This window comes from Camellia sinensis, chromosome 3 (assembly GCF_055761805.1).
Source record: "Camellia sinensis isolate YWXY chromosome 3, ASM5576180v1, whole genome shotgun sequence".
Lineage (NCBI taxonomy): Eukaryota > Viridiplantae > Streptophyta > Magnoliopsida > Ericales > Theaceae > Camellia > Camellia sinensis.
In genome coordinates, this window is record NC_138963.1 from 112,537,003 (window position 1) to 112,548,888 (window position 11,886).

At 47.6% G+C, this 11,886-nt stretch overlaps 1 protein-coding gene across 1 annotated transcript; it reads right to left on the minus strand.

Moving 5' to 3' along the window:
* On the minus strand, positions 1–10,605 carry LOC145821766 (uncharacterized). The gene is made up of 4 exons (XM_082918330.1): positions 10,443–10,605; positions 9,793–10,356; positions 9,608–9,706; positions 1–168 (listed from the first exon to the last, which is right to left on the minus strand). The coding sequence occupies exons 2-4, from the start codon at positions 10,318–10,320 to the stop codon at positions 1–3; spliced, it is 795 nt and encodes a 264-aa protein (XP_082774456.1). The 5' UTR covers positions 10,321–10,356; positions 10,443–10,605.
* Positions 10,606–11,886: the final 1,281 nt, after the last annotated feature.

The window sequence follows — 11,886 nt, forward strand, 5'->3', positions numbered from 1 at the left end:
TTAAAGACTTCTTATAATCTTGGAATCCACCAAGAAGATTGTCGAATCACCACGATGCCACAACTTTAGTATCTGCCGAAGCCTCAAGATACAATCTTGGAATCCACTAACAAGGTTCAGTTCGAAAGTGTAAGGAACTTTTACAGCTTGATGATAAACTTGAAGCACCTATGAGGTAACGAATTATCAAGCAAACTTGAGAGATTAATGCATAGAATTCTCACTACAAATTCTCCCTCAAAATGTCTCTCTCTCTCTCTCTCTCTCTCATAAAATAGTCTCTCTTTAGTTACAAAAGAAATATGGGAGATGCCTCAGAGAGTTGCTAGAGTGGTCCAAAATAATTCAGCATGTCTTGATTTAAATAGACCCGAGGCAGAGCAGCATCGTGGGCTCGATGGACTCATTGCGAGCTGTAGAGAAACAATGTTGAGAGCTGAGTTTTGTACTTTTTTAAATCGCGGCTTATTCACGAGTGCGATGCTTATACATCACGGGTGTGATTCTCTACTCGTGGCTTGCAGACAAAAGTACTAGAAGCATGTTTTTCGAGCATTACAAATCACGAGCGCAAAGGCTTTGTTCGCGAGCGCAATAGAGCATATTGACATAGCAGTGATTTGCAGACTTTTACCCACTTGTAGGGCTACAAACGACCCAAGTCGTTGTAGACACCCCATTTTTGACCGTCCTCAAGACTTGGACGTCACTGTTTGAACACACGGTGATCTTCCATGTTTGTGTTCGTTTGGAGTTCCCGGAGGTCTCGGCTCACGCGCCTTGCCTCAGGATCCCCGAACTCGACCGTTTAGTGTCTGGTTTTGCACCAAACACTTGCATCCTGCCTTGGAAGGGCAGGGTGGGGCTTGTAGACCATCCCCACCCATCACCGGCAGTGGCTAGATGCCACCGGCTGGTTTTTGCTGCCACCGGCAATATTGTTTGCCGACCGGCACTCTTTGTTGCCGGTCAGCACTATTTTGTGCCGGTCGGCACTTTGTTTGGCCAAGATGGCATTTTTTGCCGGCCGATTGCTGTTCATCTGCTTTTGCAGATATTTTTAGACAGCTGTATAGCTTTTGCTCCCCTCCATACACGTGTATGGAGGGATCTCCCTCTTGCAAAGCTTGTCTTGTAAGCTTTACAAGAGGCATATAGAGAAGAGCTCTCTCTAAGGTAGAGGAGAGAGGCTTTAGACATTTTTGAGGAGAGAAGACAGAGGAGAGCTCTGGTTTTCTAGGGTTAGGGTTAGACATACACAACCTATCTCTCTTTTCCTCTCATTTTGCATACTAGGTGTTTTGTGTCTCATTATTGCACACAAACACCTAGTGTTTCACCTTCCTCTTGGAGCTGAGGTTCCAAAGAGTGTGTTTTGAAGTTTTGGTGTTGGATTCAAGCTCAAGGAGGCCATTGGAGCATCTTTGTTGAAGAAGGCATCAAGGGTGAGAAACTAGTCCATTTTCCCCCTTTTTTGCATCAATTTTATACCTATCTTAGAACTGTTTTTGTGATTATTGTATAACATAAAAAAGTTCTATTTTTAAGCCCTCTTTATTGTTTATTAAGAGTGTTTTGTTGTTTGAGGGGTGTTGACCACCCTTAGGCCTCAAAAGGCCTCATTTTGAGCCATTTTGTGCTAGCCCCGGGATTTTGGTGTTGAGGTCTCTTCACCACTGAAATCTTGAGGGATTTCAGTGGTGAAGATGATGCTTTGAAGTCCCAAGAAGGAGAGGGCCACCCCCTCTCCTTGTTGTCCTTGAAGAGGACCTATTTTGGCCTCTTAAGGAAGCCTATGCTTGAGTGTGTGTTGAGCATATTTGGTTTGTTTTTCATGCTTATATATCCATGATATAATATGATTTCAAGTTGGTTTTGGAACTCCATGCATGTTTAGCATAGTTGCCATGTAATGCCTTATTTGTGCCTTAACATGTTCTAGGTTGTTAGCCTTTGTTGGAGCATGTTTTAGGCTTGCATTTGTGAAGTTTATGTGCTTATTTTGCCATGTTTTAGCTCTGTCCATAGTCTTTTGGGTTGATCTTTGCATGCATTATATAGCTCATTTGTATTTGGGCTTGTTGGCCTTGAGTATGTGCATGTGTAGCATGCCATCTTTGCATTGTTTTGGTGATTTGGAATCATCCCACATGCTATTTCAGTCCCATTTCCATGCTTGTTTGATTGCCTTGCATGCCTCTTTAATGCTTTGGAAGCATGTGTTGCAATGCTCCATGTTTTGGCCATGGTGTATGCCTTTGTATTTGGGCCACTTAGATGCCATCTAAGGAGTCCTTTGGCCTTGTTTTAACATGCTAAAAATCTGTTTTTAGTTGTTTAATGCATGCCATGTTTGGTCATGTTAAGTGTAGTTCAATGCCTCATTGATTTGCTTTGAACACTTAGGCCATTTGATGCATGCTTGGCTTGATTTGTTGCTTGGTTTGGCACCATGTATTAGCATGATTTCAAGGCTTATGATGCATGCTAATTGTTCATGTTTGTCCCTTTCAAGTGTGCTTGAATATTGTTTGTTTTGTGCTTAAGTGTTGGTCCTTATGTGCATTTGTGTGTATGCCATTTAGCCTTCACTCTTTAGCACTTTTGGCTACTGTTTTAGGCCTATTTTAGAGTTGCCTAATTCATGTATAAGTCCATCTCGCCATTCATTTGCATTGCCATATGTATGCTTGCATGATTGCATAAGTGCCTTGCCATGTCATGTTGCATTCCTAGCTTGTATGCCTAGGTTGCATTGCATTTTGCATGCATGCCTTGTTCCTTGAATTGGTGATAGGAATTGGGCCTAATTTGTTTGATTGGTTTGCATGCATTTGAAACCAAAGTTGCATGCTTGGTTCCTTGGACCATCATGCATGGAAATGCGTGATTGGTGGTCCAAGAACCGAGGCACATGTCCCTTTGAGTCATTACAATGATAAGAGACATGGTTGGTGCATACATGCCTTGAAATATGCTGCCATGCCTTGTTTTGCCCTCTGTTGCTGTGAGTTGCAGGTTCTGCAGGAATACTCTGCCGACCGGCAGTGTAATGTGCCGACCGACACTATTTTCTCTGCCGACAGCTTCAACTTTGTGCCGATGGCCATACAACACTGCCGGTGGAAATTTCATCTAGCCGGTGATGATCCCCTCTGTCCATGGATGTAGTCCTGAGGTTTTGACAACCTCCAGAGGAGGAAAGGGAGGAAAACAGAGGCAGCTTGCGCATGGCGGCGCGCTTCTCGAGACGTTTTACTGTTTTCCTAAATTAGTTAATTTGTTAATTAATTAATTTGTAATATTTAATTAGCTTGCGTAGTCAATTAATTTGTAATATTTATTCGGTCCCTCCGAGCGAGGGCAAATCTGTAATAAGTGTGTGTGGGTGGTGTGTATGTCTTCCAACCTCACTTCTTCCTTCCCTTTTACTTACCTGCTTATGATGGTAGATTAGGGCACATTTATTTTAGCATACCTTATGCTATGCATGCGTGCATCCATACATTTGTACTGTATGCATTAGGCTCGGTACATCACGCTAACTGCATTCGTACTTCAATTCAAAAATTGACTATGTGATAGTTGATCGCATTTCATATGCCATGTTTAGGGCTAGCCGAGCCTGCCTAGATCGCATTTTGCATGCGATGCATTAGGCACTTAACATGGACTTGGATCATGCATGTTTGCTAACAAGTTCTTGGTTTTGGCATGGAGTACTATGTAAGTATTTTAATGCTTTAGCATATCGCATGAGTGTGAATGTTGCCATGATAGCATGCTTAACATGTGGCTAGATGCTTATGTGTTAAACTGTTTTGAATGCCTGTGGGTGAACGCTGGATTGTTTGAGTTGGAAAAACTCGTTGAAATCCGTATTTTAGCCTACTTGCGAGTAGCAAATTCCAAAGCATTTTCAAACTAAACGGATATGCAATGTTTATTTCCAAATTAGGCAATCTAGTCTATACTTGTTTGCCGCGCGCATAACATAGTAATGCTAGGCTAATAATTGGATTAAGAACACATAACGTTTTCAAAATTGGATATCACGGTTAGTAGAGGCCGGTCTTCGGACCGGGCGAAAGGGGGTGCTCATAGCTGACCTTCCCCGATCGTACCCAAGCTCCCGAGCCGAGACAACTCCGGTGATGACGGACATGTGGCCTTCGGCACCGAGTCAGGGTTTCCTAAATTCTCCCATAAAAAATATTTAGGTGGCGACTCTGTATCTGGCAAAGCAGTCCATGTTTGGCACTACTTTTTCAAAAATTTGTTTCTCAAAACGATTTGCCAGATTTGGACTCTTTGGTTCAGATTAAGAACCGTGACACAAATCGAGTCCGAACTGTAGCGCGAGGCCCCACGCGGGCGCGTCTACAGTTTCTGGCGACTCTGCTGGGGATTTTTAGAGAGTTTGACTCGAACTCGTGATATCCTGTTTTGATTTCATTTATGTGTTTCTTTGCATTGCATGTGCATTGGTGCGCCTAGGAACACAGTGTTTGCCATCTGCCATTCCTGAACGGTTTGCCGGAGGCTTGTCTTGTCAAGGCATGTCCATAAGGCTGACCGGCTATGGGCTCTGACAGTATGGGAACACAAACCCTGGTTTTACCGGGGCACCCTTTTTGACCATTCGACCTAGTTCATATTCGGATCCATAGTGACCATTCCAAATTAGGACAAGCTGCTTACCCGATGTTAGGTTGTTTGAAACTGCTGTGTGCATAGTGAAACCCTAGCTCCTGACAAAATAGGACAGGGAAACCCTACCCCAACATAGGGGTGTTTTGTTCTCTTTACTTGCTATGTGCTTTTAGAGTGTATCTCTACAGGAACGCATATACCAGTTTACGAGTTTGAGTATCGGGCCTGAAGGCGCCAGAATCAGTATTGTTGAGAATCAGTTATCAGGAATCAGTTATCCGCGGGTATCAGATTCAGTATTTCGGGAACAGAAATTTGGGAACAGTGATCAGCAGTAGGGTACAGTTGTGTGGCTACGCCCGTGTTTGATCAGTTTGGGCTGAAATGCTGTCTGTTTTTCCTTTCAGTTCAGAGAGTGGCAGAGTTGATACAGAACAACCAGTGTCCCCCCTTTGCTGAGGCAAGATTTATGGCGACACAAAGTTCAGAAGAAATTGTGGTTATGACAGCCGCACCGGAGCAGGGAACCACTCCGCAGAGTGAGGCCAGCATCAGTATGTCATACCCGCCCAGGACGCCCGTTGTGCACCCGGTTTGGACTCCCCAGTTATACCAGGCTCGTGAGCCCACCACCTTCGAATTGATGGGGATGATAGGCGATCTCCAAAGGTCTGTGGCAGACCTCGCCTATGGAATGTCGGCTTCACCGCCAGCGGCACCGTATGCCGGGAATTTTGTACCACAGGAGCCCCCGCTACTGGGGCGGATTGTGATAGAGCTCAGCCAGCCAGAGGTGGCTTCCGGCTATAGCCACGACATGCCAACACCAACCCCGACCCTTGATCAGGCTGAGGCCAAAGGAAAGGACAAGGCAAAGATAGACGCCGACCCCATTGAGCAATTGTTGTGGGCAGTCGAGGCTCTGAAGGCCAGAGGGATGAACAAGCAACAAACATCTGCAATAGTGACCAAAGCTGTAGATGATGCTTTCCCCGCTCCAACCAAGGGCAGTTCAAGCCAGACAGAAAACCGGGATGGGCCCCGTCATGCCCAGACAATTCCAGTAGTTCCCAACCCTGCACCGGGGAAGGTTCAAAAGGCCAAGGCAGCACCAGCTGATCCTTTCGCCAGCGCGTCTGGCAAGAATCCTCAAAATACAAAATACCTGCCCCGAGGGCGCAGGGTCTTTCACGACCTCCACATGCCTTTGTCTAGGGCATTGCTGATATTGGCAAAGAATGGGCATCTTAAGCCTTTGGAGTCCCGGCCACTCCCGAAGAATCTCCCCGCCACTCATGATGCTACCTTGTACTGCGCGTACCATCAACAGTCCGGTCACAGTACCGATGGATGTTCCCACCTTCGTCATGAAGTGCAGGATTTGATTGACAACAAGGTTATCCTACCACCCACCTCAGGCAAGCCCGTCACCACTCAGTTGCTGGATTTCGAGGGCTCAGATACTGCGAGTATGTAAAGTGAACCGCCTGCGGGCAACATTTGGTACATTTTGGATAAAGCGTCTGGCACGCATTTTTGAGCATCGGTGAAACCGAGTTTTGTAAATCTTGGCTTAGATGTCGAGTCAGTCTTTTGTTTTGAGTCTGTCTCTTTGTCTTGAGTCAGCCTTTTTTGCTTAAGGGTCTGTCTTGTTGTATCGAGTCAGTCCCCGTTGTATATAATACCAGGTGATTCTAGGGTTGTTGTCCCGAACACCGTCTTGTTTTGTAATTACTATCTGTTTTTGTCTTGAGTTTGTTTCTGCCGAGGGGCCAATTGCACCAACAGAGCCGATTGAAACAACTGTTGCTATCTCAACCTTCATGCTTGCTTTCAGCATAAGGACCAGAGAATTTGAGTGGGCTGACAGTACATCTCGCCTGCTCTCCTGTGTGCCCAAACTCATTGCATTAACCTAAGTTTTTCAAAAAACAAACTTTTGAACACTGCGGTGATGAAAACGAAGAGGAAGGAATTCCTCGGGTTTTGCAAAATTTTGATCATTTTGAGAGAAAGAAAGGCGTGCTAAGCCTTTTTATGAGTGAAATCATGCTTGTCGGCGTGAGTACTGAGAAGGACCCTGGCCTGATCCAGATTGGTTCCACACTATCTTCGGCGCGAGCGATTTGTCACTTTCTTAAAAACTTTCAAAAACAAATGTTTTACGCGGCCCTGCGAAGACCTGTGTGGAATCGCTCTTGAGACTGCGCAGCCTAGGATCGCTCTCAGCCTCAAGATTCGACCTGTTGTCTTGAACCTCGAACTCATCCGGAACATTCAACAGTCAACCGTTGGAGGAGGCCCGTGTGGCCAGTTTCGAAACAGCCCTTGAACAAGAGGCACCAAAAGCCAAATCAGAAGGAGTAGATCTCGTCGGAAGAAGCTCGTGGAGCAACCGTGATGGATTCTTCCGCAAATCAGTGCAACAGCTGTTCTCCTAGACACAGAGAGGCTTCAATACAGAATAACCATTTGGCATGGACTTGCTACACTTTTACCTTTTGAGAGGCTCGCTGGGCCAAAAACCCGGAAGGGCGGCCCAGGCAAAAGTTAGAGCAAGAGAAAAATACAAAAAAATAGAAAAATACAAAAAGAAAGATTGAGAAAAAAAAGAAAGAGAAAAAGAAATAGAAAATGAAAAGAAGCTCGCAAGGTCGAAAACCCGCATTGGGCGCCTTGGCAAAAGTGAGAGCCTAAAAAAGTGAAGGTTAAAATACCCGAGTGGACCTTAACCGGAACTACGTAAGGCTTGATTCCCATGTTTGGGATACGTAGGCAACTTCATCATGAAGTCCAACCCCCAACGCTTTCATAGCGTCTCAGTCCATGCAATGGTTTCGATTTCATCTCAAAGTCCAGCCGCCAACGCCCTCCAAAGGCGACTGTGTCCATATATTTGTTGTGACCGTCTTCGTCATCTCTGTGTCCAAGAGCTCGACCACTGCCGATGAAGACTGTCTGCGGACTGCTGCGGCACCATCCTAAACAAGGGGCAACTTCCGTTGCCGCAAGCCGTCGTGAGACGCCATTCAAACTAGGGGCAACTTTCCGTTGCTTCTCACACCCCCCTTCAAACCAGGGGCAATTTGCCATTGCCTCCGATCCGAGGTTGCGCATCTCGAAGGGTAAGCTCCATGCTTGTTGAGCATCAGCTGTTTGAAAAATAGTTTTTGAAAATTTTTACTGAGGTTGACTATTTTCTCGAAAACTGTTTTATTTTCCAAAACTGGACCATTGTCTTGGACCCCAAAAGGAAAATTTTCAGTGCTTGCAGCCTGACTTGCACGCTTTTCAAATCAAAAATCGAACAAGTACGTTAATCCGACTCTCGTTTTGATCAAAACTGTTTTAGTAGAAAGCAAAAACAAAAAATGGTTAAAATGATGAACTAGGGGGATAGTTGAGCCAGGCGTTCTGTCTTTCCCCCGTCACCGACGTACTTGCCAGAAAAGCGCTCTGCCCGCCAGAAGAAATAGCTGTGAGCTAACGGTATTGAGCATGAACCCACACCGTTCTATTCATCCATCAATCACCCCGGGGAGGGATGAAAAATGAGAGATTGAAGAATAGAGAGGTGTAAGTTGAGAGAAAAGTGAGGAAAAGGGTTTTGAGAGAAAATCCGAGCTTGAGAGTCGAGTGATGTGAGGATCACAAATGAGAAAGGGTGGGAAACAATACCCAGTTTTGAACTGGCTCCTCGTGGTCCGAGGTCTCCCATCTTCGTTTACGCGTCTGTGTGTCGTGTCTCTTTCATTTGGCGGTCTCGTCTTTTGTTTTGAGTCTCTCCCGAGCGTGTCTCGTTGTGTTTAGGTCGTGTACCTCTTCGTTTGAGTCCTCCCCGCTGTGTTCAGTTGTAGGCTCGATATCCCGGTCTGAAAAACCCTCATTCGATTTCGAAAATCGCTTATGCTCAGAATGCTGTGCCATTCTCTACATTTGAGCGTGTTTCGACTCCAACCGGTTCCATCTTTGAGGTCCGTCCTGTCAGATTGGGCTGTTTGCTTGAGAATTTGCCGTGTGCAGAATGAATCGAATGCTGTGTTATGGGCTGTATACAGATTAATCCCCAACAGAGTAAGGGCTGTGTGTCCAGAATCAGGCAGTGGGTTGCTTGGGTTATTTTGCTGTTGGCTGTTTAGTTATCTGATTGTTGCAGTGCAAGTGTTCAATTTCCAGATAACCAATCAATTTCGTTTACATTGAGGTGTAACATGATGAGATGCGATGCAATGCATGAAATGTGAAAATGTAAACACTTTTTCAGATAAAAAGTCCGTTTCATTTCATTTTCTTTTCAAACGTACAAGTTTTGGAAGCAAAAATCTGCCTGCGGCAGTACAAGGTAATCTATCTACCAACCAAAAACAAAAGTACAAAGAAAGAAAGAAAAGATAACAAAAATCTGCATCTGTGTCGATCACTCCAAGGGCCGTCAGTCCGTCCTGGTCCTCTTCCTGGACGAAGGTCCAGGGGCATCATCAGCGTCGTCGTCAGAGCCCGAGCTAGAATCGCCTCCGGTCTCCTCCTCCAATGACCCTCCCTCCGCCTCTGACTCCTCGTCGTCGTCGTCCGGGACTGGAGCTCGCGAGCTACTCCCGACGTGAGTACGCCCTCCCCTGGTACGGGGAAATATCCGACCCTCCTCATCTCTCCCCCGAGCAGGGACAGCAGGTCTAGCTGGAGCACCTCCCGCCATGGGAATCTGAAAAGGAGGCTGAAAAGTACACGAAAGGGAAATGCATCAGTATGCCGTGAGCAGTTTATCAGTGCAGAATGCAGTGTGTGAGTACAGTGTATGAATGCCGTGAGCAGTTTGTCAGTACAGAGTTTAGTGCAGAATGCAGTGTATGCAGTGTTCAAATACTGTGAGATCAGTGTATCAGGTGTTGTGCCGTGCATCAGATTATGTAAAGCAGTGAATGAATGGTTTGAGCCCAGTGTCAGAAGGACATACCGGTATGCTGTAGACGGCTAGAAGGTCAAATGTCCGCTGGAGCATCCCCATCATCGAGGCATTCATCGCCAACGACTGACGGGTGTACTCAGAAGAAGCCTGCAAAGGTATCAGATGCATTAGTATTCTGTGGAATATCAAGTAAACTGAAATGAAATAACTGTACGAAGTGCAGTGATACATACCGGCGGAAGGTCGGGGATGTCAATGAACTCATGCCCAGCCGGTGGAGGGGCGAAGGGGATCTGATAGGTCGCCCCACCCTGCCCCTGGAAAGTCAGTACAGCGGGCAGGGCAGGCCAGCCAGCTCCTCGTCCACCCCGCACTCCGCCCCTGCCACGGACTCGGGCCCTCCTCGAAGATCCAGCCCCTGCTCCCGCTCCGGCCCCAGCCGCCGATGCTACAGGCCTGGCCCCCTCTGCTCGACGGCCGCTCAAAGGTCGCATCAGGTACGTCCGCACGTACTCCTGATAGTCGCCGGTGCCTCGGAAGCCGGCCTCCTCCCAGCCGATGGAGTAATCATCCAGCTGCTCAGGGGTCAGCCCCTCGGTCTCCCTCATCTCTACAGGAGGGTGAGCCGGGACTATCTGCTCAGGTAACCCACGGGTCTGGCGTAGAAAACGCTCCCCCAGGTACCAAGCCTGACAGACCGGGCCCTCAAGCAGAATCCGGAAACGCGAGGTCTCCTCAGCACCAGGGAACCGACCCCGCATCGCCGACGGCAGCGAAGCCCATGGCCGCCATGTGATCTGAAAGTAACAGACAGTTTGTTATCTACTGTTATTGAAACATGCAGTGGGAAAGCGAAGCTAAACGAACTGAAAGTAAAGCATACCTCGGCCGGGGTGATGGTGTCAAAATATCGGCGGAAGAAGCCAAATGTCTCCCGTGGTCGCCGGGTGCATCTCCCGTCGAAGCGACTCGAGAACGGGACAGCCGGAGGAGGCTCCGCGACTGGTACGGGTGCAAGCCTAGGGAAGTAGGCGTAAACCCACAACTGCAAAACGGATGTCAGTATGACCATCAGATAAAGCAGGATATACAGAATAAAGCAGAAATGGCAGAGCCGTGTGTTGTGCAGTGTATTGTGTACAGTGTACAGTGTGAGCAGTGTACAGTCAGTGTGAAACAGAATGTATGTGTGTGCCGTGTGTACAGTATACAGTGAGTGTAAAGCAGACCGCAGTGTGCGCAGTGTACAGAGTACAGAGAATATCGGACAGAAATGAAAAGCGGAGAAGAAATGTACCTCCCAAGCCCGCCAGTAACCTCCGAGCAGCTGGCCGCTGCCGCGAGAAGCCGAGCTCATATAGCCGTACAGGGTGGCCAGAGCAGCGCCGCCCCAGTCGTAGTGCAAGATGTCTCGGACGTCCACCAGTGCGCTGAGAAGGCAGAGAGGCACGGTGTTCGCCCGGTCGGCGAAGATAGTAGTCCCGAACAGGAACATGAGGAAGCCGCGGGCATACCTCTCCACGTCCTCCTCGGTCATCTGAGTCTCCTCCCCCAATGCGGGCTGGACCCTGAACTGTGTCTCGAACCAGGAATACCGCACGAAGCCTGGACGAGCTAGCGGTGGCGCCTCCCCCAGTAGGTGGACCTGAGCGGCGGTCCACTCATCCATGTCAGTGTCGAAGGGGATCGGATCACCCCCTACCCCGATGCCTGTGAGCATCGAGAAGTCATAAGGGGTCATCGTCATATCCCCCGCAGCAAAAAAGTGGAACGAATCGGTGGTGTCCCACCATCTCTCCGCCAAAGCGGCGAGAAGAGGCCTGCATGTGGAGAGCCTAGAGAGCCCTCGGCAGAAGGTGCCGAAGCCCGCTCGGTCCACGATGCGCTGGACCGCATCAGGGAGCTTGTCATACCACTCCCGCGCACCAGTATTCCCATACCCGCGAATGGTATGGGAACCCTCCTGCAAACAGAAAATGACAATGGCAAGACAACATTCAAAATGCAGTTTTGAAAAGACAGATATGGCATGTATGCAAGTTTGTCAGATTCAGGCAAATACCGGGTGCCGGTGTGCTTACAGTAAAATACATGTGCTGTGTCAGCGTGTTTGGGTGCTTCAGAACAGATGTAGTGTGTGTGCAAATCTAACGGATTCAGATAAATACTGGGTACCAGTGTGTGTGCAGTAAAATACAGTGTGTGCCGTGTGTTTGGGTGATTCAGGGCTAGTGCAGTGTGTGTGCATGTGTCAGTCTCAAGCAGATATCAGTTGTATGTATGTTTACAGTCAACTACGGTCTACGGCATATCGGATTTCAGCAATT